The sequence below is a fragment of the Pundamilia nyererei genome, unplaced genomic scaffold, assembly GCF_000239375.1.
Source record: "Pundamilia nyererei isolate P.nyererei 1_Seehausen unplaced genomic scaffold, PunNye1.0 scaffold00235, whole genome shotgun sequence".
Classification (NCBI taxonomy): domain Eukaryota; kingdom Metazoa; phylum Chordata; class Actinopteri; order Cichliformes; family Cichlidae; genus Pundamilia; species Pundamilia nyererei.
Genome location: NW_005187636.1, coordinates 121,467 through 130,245, shown reverse-complemented (window position 1 = coordinate 130,245; position 8,779 = coordinate 121,467). Strand labels below are relative to the sequence as shown.

General features: G+C 42.3%; 1 protein-coding gene across 1 annotated transcript in view; it reads left to right on the top strand.

Annotated features, from left to right (window-relative positions):
* tamalin (trafficking regulator and scaffold protein tamalin) overlaps positions 1-6,596 on the top strand; it is a 10,024-nt gene extending 3,428 nt beyond the window's left edge. The window contains exons 3-8 of the mRNA XM_005748988.2: positions 265-319; positions 2,039-2,141; positions 3,199-3,292; positions 4,361-4,427; positions 5,202-5,268; positions 5,742-6,596. Coding sequence (XP_005749045.1) covers positions 265-319; positions 2,039-2,141; positions 3,199-3,292; positions 4,361-4,427; positions 5,202-5,268; positions 5,742-6,220 — 865 coding nt within the window. The 3' untranslated portion in view covers positions 6,221-6,596. The remainder of the gene's footprint in view (positions 1-264; positions 320-2,038; positions 2,142-3,198; positions 3,293-4,360; positions 4,428-5,201; positions 5,269-5,741) is intronic.
* The last annotated feature ends 2,183 nt before the right edge of the window (positions 6,597-8,779 follow it).

The following is an 8,779-nucleotide window of genomic DNA, read 5'->3' as shown; positions in this document are numbered from 1 at the left end:
CCCCCCCGTTTACCCATCGTTTATTGAGATTGCTTTTACCGGTTAACCTTCTTATTTTTCTTGATTCTACAACTGAATCAGAAGGTGAATACCGGTACCTCCTTTAAGACTAAAAAGAAGTAGGCATCAACTGTTACACGATCACTTGGTCTTTGCACTGCTGCCTTTAAAAACGTAAAAGAAGCAGCGTTGGCTGCAGCAAACCCAGAGGAGAGTTTGTCCAGTTAACAGTGACAAAATGTTCCTTTTATCGTTTTATTTTAGGAAGGTGGTGGTCCTGGAAAAAAAAGAAGAGGAGGCATTTGGTTTTGAGATTCAGGTAAGTTTGGGAGTGATATTTGGGGGGTTGGAGTGGATTTCTCAACTTCTCGAGTGCCACTTTCACGATCCGCCACTATCTCAGTCCACACATGATAAAACCTAAGTGACAGAAGCTTGTACATCCTGTTCTGTGTAGGAAAGGTCACACATCAGTCAATACATCAATAAACCCGTTGGTGTTAATCCCATGACTGTGGAGATGCTTTTATTTGTACTTTTTCTCCCAGCATCTGTATTTTGAGCAGTGTGGTTTATTCACATGCCTTCCATGTAATACCTGCCCCGCTCTGCCCTGCTCAGCAGACAGAAACTTTTCACTTCTGACCTCAGTTTGTCTCTGATCTCGCTCGTGTGCCCTGAAGCTCCCTACCTCACAATATCGGCTCTGTTGCTCAGACCTCATTCTTTAAATAGTTTGCTAAATGATTAAAGCGTGCGAGTACATCTTCACATTATCGTGCTTTGGCGGTCTTTTTAGACTTCTTGGACTGAAGTACTTCTTTGAGGAAGCGATATAACTACATTGTTCTATTTCTGGATTTTTGCTGCACGTTCCCACCCTTCCTGACCAGAAGGAAGTGAGATCATGAGGACAAGTTTGATGCTACACAGAGAAAGACAAATTTTTGTTTTGTTTTGTTTTTTTTTCTCTCGCCGTCTGCTCTGTTAATACTGGGAGTCGAGGATCGAGCACATCAATGTGATATTTGCATTTGAAACAATATTTGCATGGTTGCGTGAGAAGGAAACGAGCAGCAGGATCAGGCTGATTTGAATAGGATACAATCTGTCAGGCTGAATTCGGGAGCAGATAGCCTTTATAACTTGAATTTTATTTTATGGGATACTTCGTTTTCTTTTTTCTCTCAGCTGGAAGTTGGTTTTCTTTGTAAGGTAGAAGCTCCTTCAGCAGCAGCATGCTGACTAACAGTTTTGCTGCTAGGGGAAGTCTATCTATGTTCTGCAGTGGTCTGACCTTCTGTAGAGGAGCTGTGGTGACAGAAACTAGGAAGAGCATGCAAATATGTATGGAAGTTACAAAAACGGTTGCCAGAACAACAAAATATTTGGCCTTTGAGTTTAAGTAATGCTCACGTCATGTGGTTAGGTTAAAGTAGCAAATACAACCCAATATCCTGGAGTCAGATTGAAGTTTTCAAAAGTAAATACTACTTGTTATAGGGGACATTTATTACCCCTGAGTAGTTTACAGCAATTTCTTGTTGATTTTTCTTTTTTTCCCCCCCACCAATCTTGTCACTTTTCTCTTGCAGCAGTTAATAAAACCCAACAACTGGTTATGAAATTGGTCATGTGATGATAGAACAGTAAGAGTTTTTACAACTGTATATAGCTGTAGCTTTCCAAATTATTGTTACAGTACTTCCTTTTGACATTTAGTGGTGTATAGTAGTTGATTTGTGAACTGTGATGAGCAGGGCATTAAAATAACTTCAGTGTCGCGCATCAACCGGCCATGTTTCATCAGACGAGGGGAAGAAAACCTCATTTGCTTCTTTGCGTCACATCTCCGCGTGTTCAGTGATATCTTCTTTCCTGCATTGTCTATCATGACTTCCTCTGCCGGTTATTCAGTGGCTTTTCAGCGTTGCCACATTCATTTACAACACGTATAAGACGGCACCTAGGCTGGGAAAGTTTTTTTTGTGTGTGTGTGAGTTCCTTTTATTCAGCGTGATTTTTCTGTCTCCTTCAGACTTACGGTCTTCACCATCAGGACCAAAACTCTGTAGAGATGTGTACGTTTGTGTGTAAGGTCCACAATGACAGCCCCGCTCAGCAAGCAGGACTTAAAGTTGGTAAGCAAACTTCCTCCTTCTGTACGTTTTCCTCTTTTTATCTGAGCTGTATTTAAGCCTAAAATAACCTGGAGAAAAACTTGAAATAGACTCGAGGGGAAGCGAGCGTGACACGAGGCTTCGGTTCAGGTCGTTGTTTGCCAGCTGACGCTTGTGTAACGTGCGTCAACATAAGCACTCGTGAGTTTCTGTTGGTTGTTTAGGGAAGCACAAAGAAGACTGTATCCCTACTCATTTTTCCCCAGTCAACAAACAAGCTGGTGATCGACTACTCACCAACGTGGCAAATGACACAAAAGCAAATTAACTTTGAAGGAAGTGATATTGTTTTAATGTCTGGCTTCCTTTTTAAAAAAACAAAATAAAATGAATTAAAAAAATTAGAAAAAGAAGTCAAAATTACAAACAGCTAATGTGTTATAACTAATTAATTAAACCAGGAAGTGCATTCATATTTTGTGTTTTTGAGAGACTGGGGAAAGACAAGAAAATATTTTATCAAGTGAATTGTGATTGGTCAGTCACAAGCTGTCCACACCCAGTGTTATGTTTCCATTATGTCAAAAAAAGAGGGAAGGAGACTATGTGCTGCTGCTCTTACCGCCCATTTTCTTCAACCTGCGTCTGTCACTTTAGTTTCACTTCCTAAATTCCTTGCATACTCGCTCTATTGTCCCCCCCACTCTCAGTCTTGCTGTGAACACAATGACTTCATCGCAGTGGGGACTTTTTTTTTGGAAAGGTCAAAGTAGGCTAAAATCTCATAAAAGATGCTGTCACATGAGTATCCACGCCGCATCTTTTCCTGCTTTGATGAAACTGAAGTAGAACTTTGTGACATACGCGACTTTACAGCTACCCAGATGTAAACGGTTTAATGGCAAATAAACGCTTTTCTGCGGTCCTGTGACGAGCCATATGCCACGAAGACGCGAACTAGTCCTCCCACATTTGTCTCGCACATGTGTTGAGGTTTCCTTCAGAAGTGTGCCTCATCTGGCTGCTTCGTGAGGCGCGGCTGGCTAACATACACGTTTGTATATTTGTGTTTGTGCAGGGGATACCATCGCAAGTGTGAACGAAGCCACCGTGGAGGGGTTTCGACACAAGGAAATCGTTCAGCTCATCAGAGCTAGTGGGAACTCGCTCAGGTACACAGACTCACAAAACCCAACAACAGTGGCTTCAAAACACTTTCCTCAGAATTTGTTAATAAGTATGCTCAGCTCATCGCGGTGGCTAAACGGTTGATAGAGCTGACAGGATGCTCACTTCATGGTTCACCTCTCTAACTCTAACAAAAGTGAATGTGTTTCACATGGGAACAGAAACCAAATAAGTTTGAAAGGTAACAGAGGGCCAAATCAGGAAAGATGAGAATAATTTCTCACAAAAGTGCCGTTTTGGTTTTGAGATTAATGTCAGAGAGGCGGTACATCCTGAATTCTGTTAAGGTAACATGAAAGATGTTAGTTACAGTTTTTCATTAACAATGCAGATGGTAAACATTTGCACTGGCATGAAACGTGGCAGTTTGCTTTTATTGTCACTTGCATAAATGTTCAGTAGGATAGGAAAACAATCAGAAGGTGCTATTTCTGTTTTTGGAGTCCAGGAAAAACTTGAAAAATAATTGAGGTTAACTTTAAAAATCCTTCCGTATTGTACTCGTTTAACTCTTAGAATAATTTGTGTGCCTCAGCTTTATTATCTGGCACATCGCCGTTTAGAGTCCTTATCTGTCGGTGTGCTGAGTGGGTGTTTTTAATTTGAACCACACAGTCTTCTTCAACCCCCTTCTCTGCTTGTAAAAGATTAAAAGAAAGTTAGCATGGTGTAAGATTCTCTGAGCTGATGCACAAGAAGTGAGGCGAACCGCATCAGAGCGCCAGTGTAGACACACTTTACAGACTGACATCATCAAATTATACTTACAGTTCAAGTCAGTAAAAGCTGTTAGAGTGAAAACGAGCTCTGTATGTTCTCTCGCTCATGTTATTTGAACAGATTTGCGGCACTTAAGTGGAAACTGTGTTTCTTGTTCTCCCCCCTTGCTTGTAAACCAAACCCGTTCCTGTTACTAACTTTATGAAAAGAGCCTTTCATATGGTCAAGTTTTATTTATTTATTTTTTAAATCACTGTTTTCTGCCCTTGTAGTTTTTATGCGCTTCCTGCTACGCCTGTTAACTCTACTGCCTTCTGGTTTTTCGTTTAAAGGCTGGAGACGGTTTATAGTGACTCAATTCGAAAAGCTGAACTAGAGGCCCGGCTGCAGTATCTAAAGGTGAGTTGTTCACTGTTTGTCAGTGGTGAGTCAGAACGGATGAGCGTCCAGCAGCCTCTCACACACGCGCACCCGCTTAAACATTAAGTTACACGCTGGATATAGACACCACACCTCCCTCCCTCCACACCTGTCCCTCCAGCAGCACCGCCACCTGTTACATTAGCAGTTTGTGCAGCAGGCCCACTGATGGCTGCACACATTCTTGACTCGAGCTGCCTGTGAAGTGGCCTTAAGTGAGCGAGCTTTCCCCCAAGATTACAGCAGCTGTCCTTTTTCTAATCCTCAGCGACACAGCTGCCTGAGAGAATAAACCAACATTTTAAAACCTGCTGCTGACGCACAAGATGAAGTAAATGTTAATGTGTAAATAAATGTGACGTGGTTGTTGACTCATTTATGAAAAGATTAAAAAAAAAAAAAAAGTGAAATGAGTGAAGGCCGCTTATGCAACGATGACAAGTCTAAACTTCAGTTAACAGTCTATGACATGTAGATTTACCATCTTCAACTCCGTTTTAGTCTGTAGCTTCTAATTCTAGCCACGTGGCATGTTGGTTGCCTGCTCAAGCACTGATCTAAACTGGCACCGTATTTTTAATATTATTATTATTATTTTATTTTTTTGTTTAGTACACCTGTGGTGTGGGCTCAGATGATTTAGCTTTATTGCTTTTAAAGGTTGCACATGAGGGTGGTGGATTTCCTGTCTGTATGTTGTGTTGTTTTGTTTTCCTCTTGTAATCAATTCCAATATCTTGTGTTGTCTTTTAGCAAACGCTTCATGAGAAATGGGATGAATATCGCTCACTGATGGTGCAGGAGCAGCGCCTTGTTCATGGTAGGTGATTTTTGGCCTTGTGCAGCTCAACTTGTACATGCATACAGAGTCTGCATTCTTCTATTCTACTTTATTAGTACTTTTTCCACATCCAGACAAGATTCCACAATGTAGTCAAATTCCAGGTCACACTAAATCCCAAATGTAAAAAAACAAACCATAAATTAATTAAAAACAAGTTCATGTACATGTATCCAGAACATTTCATGTCATCTGATAACAAACTGTACCAATCACATTACCTCCTTCTTGAGGGGGAGAGAATCAGGATGTGTATGACTGCTGCTTTGCAGGAAGTCCTGATTACATAGTAGAAAACAAACAGCTCGTTGCTATAGTCGGGTGGTCGCTTGTGCAAAATGAGGCAAACAAGACTCACAGAAATTTAAGGCAGTGTTTTTTCATTTATTATTCATGTTTTCTTTACAATTGGTCAGTTTCCCATGTCCTCACGCTGCCCTTCTTCACCGCAGGTATAGTAATGAGTGACGCCGCCTTGTACGAGTCCCTGGAGTCAGCCGGTGTGTACGGCAGCCTCGGCGCTCCTAGCCCTGCGCTTCAGAGAGCCCTGCACTGCACAGGCAGCACCAGCAGCAGCGCCAGCTTTCTCAGCACGGCCACCGAGGATGACCCTCTCTACCAAACCTGCATATATCAGGCGGATGGCAGCGTGGACTCTGACAGTGCAGAAAAAAAGAAAGAACAGTTACCGAAGCTGCAGCGCCTCCGGCCGACCAGCGAGTTCTTTTCAACGCCCAAGACGCAGCTGACCCGCAGCGCCAGCACTCGCAGCTACGTCAAAGGATCTTCGTCGTCGTCGTCGTCCGTTCCGGGGGAGAAGCCGGGAGCCACGCTGCAGAGGAAGCCCAAACAGAAAAGCTTCCGCAGACGCCTCCTCAAATTCATCCCCGGCTTAAACCGACCACTGGAGGAGGAGGAGAGCAAACTGTGAGCGGCAAACTGTTCACAGACAGCAGAACTAAAGACTTAAAGTAATAATTACTGCCAAACTAAAGTGCCAAAGAAAACAGCAAGCAGCCCCAAAGAGTGAAGAATTTAAGACCAAAGTGTATTGGTTCTGTAATTGCACCTCTTCCTGTTTAAATGGGTAGACCAATGGACGTTTAGCTACATTCGGTAGCATTCAGTGTTTTATGGCTGTACATAAGTTGTTGGTTTTTTTTTTTTGTTTGTTCTAAGTTATTTATTTATTTTTGCATGTTCAGTTTATGTTCAGAATGAAAGATGTCCCAGTTTGTACTGCATGCACAAGTTTAATTTTGACAGCTGAATAAAACACCAATGATCACTGTAATTGCGTTGCAGAACATTTTGTAAGAAAAAACTTTGATAATGACTTCAGATGACTCAGGCTGATCATATTTTGTCTTCTCTACTCGAGGTCACGGTTCCCAAAAATAAAACTTGTGGCTGATGATTATATGCGTATTATTTTGTGCAGAACTTGCTTGAAAAGCTATTTTCCTCCCCAAGCCACAACTGTTTGTGGGAATTGTAGCTGCCAAGCTTAAATTAGTGCCAAGACCCCGAGTGTACACACAATCTGTAATTTCCCCTGGTGGAGATGTGCTCTGCTCCATGTGATGCTTTTAAATATAGTAAGCTTTTATAATTTCACAACTCTTCCACCGTTTAAGAATCTTATCAGCCGAGTTCTGGAGGTTAGCGTGCGGCTTGGGATGCTTTAGGCTTTTTTGTGGTGTGAGATATCCAGAATGGAAGCTGTTGTATCTGCTCTGACACAGTTTATTGTTGTGAGAATAGTGAGGAATGTGCAGAGAAAGGCATGACCCAGAATTCCAAACACAACCGCTTTCTTTCAGCTCCTGCAGGCGAATGCTGATTCCTACTCTTCCACACTACCATATTCCCATGGCGGCTTCAGTTGTCCAAAGGCTCGCTGGGTGTTGGGGTGTGTGAGCGTTTGTTGGGCGGGGGTCGCTTGGAGTCTTTTCATTCCTGGCTCCCAGCTGACCCATGAGGTCATGGTGGTCACTCTCTCATTGGCTCTGTTGGGTTGATCCCTTTTGTCCTCTGCTGCTCGTTCACAGATGCATTAGGAGTGACGATGCTGGTGAACGATGGTATGTGGACATGTGTCAAAGCCAGGCCCTCTCATCCTCGTTTTTCTAGTGAGAAGCAGAGGAAAGGACGTCGTTATAAAGGATTGTTATGCGTGTGTGTTGGTGCTTAAAATATGGGGTTGGAGTGAATGGGCCAAATGTGTAACGAGGGTTTAATTAGTCAAGATAATTGTCTTTAGTGCACAATGTGTGGAAGAGCTATATAACGGAGATGTGGGGCCCAAACAAGCAGGGTGCAGTTGATGCTCAGCAATTAACACCACAGGAGATTAGGCTAGGCGTGTGGTTGCTGTTGCAAATATTTGCATGACACCCACAAGCTTAAAGACTGCTGTTGACATAAAGACTAAGTGGAGAATTTGTTTTAGTCTTTGCACAAGTGGGTTTGACAGGTTTGCTTCAGTTTCTGCTTCTTGTGCTTCGTGAACTAATTACTAATAAACTTAACTGCCATCTCTACTGTCACAATAGTTTATGACAATTCTTAGTAAGCTGGATTATAAACCTTCTTCTCTCACAATGTTTAAGTGGAAAAGCAGCTTCAGAATTGGAAGTAGGTGATGCAGGTACATGAATAAAGGGAAATTAACAGAATATTTTCCAGGGGTTTTTTTTGTTTTTGTTTTTATATATATATCACGCCTCGTCTCAAGATGTTTCTACTCAATTTAAAATAAAAAATCCAACGCGGAACATGAGACTTTTCTAGCTTAAATTTCCACTTCACTGCATTTGACGTTTGAGATGATGGGCCACTGGGAGCAGTCTGCCCGCTAATGTATGTAGCACGATGTCACCTGAGGTGAAGTCCGGTGATTCTATAGACTGCAAGATTTGGAAATGACCTCTGGGGCCAGCTCTTGTGAGATGCCTTTAAAAGCATTGAGAACTGTCAGTTGTGTGTGTATGTGTGAGCTGTTTGTCCTATTCATGTCATACTTAGTGTGAGTTCCCTCCAGACCAGGAATGTCAGACATGTGGCCTGAAGGTGAGAACCGACCCCGAATCTAGATTACTAAATACTAATTGCTTAATAACCTCAGAAAGCATGATAATTATGCTAAGTCAATAATAGCTTCAGTTTTATAGCTCTTGGCCTGCAATGTATTTCTAGGTCTTGAGAATGTCTTTGACTGAAAGGGTAAAATACTGCGCTTGTTTAGATTCACTTATTGTCAATGTGTGAAAAATGCACAAAGAAATCCTGCACACTACCTGGGTGGCTGTGGCTCCGGTCGTAGAGCAGATCCGCTACTGATCGTGGTTGGTGGTTTGATTCCTGGCTCCCCCAGTTTGCATGCCAAATATCCTTGGGCAAGATACTAACCCCAAATTGCGTTCATCGGAGTGTGAATGTTTGTTAGTTGCACTTGAGTGCTTGTATGAGTGGGTGTGAATGGGTGAAT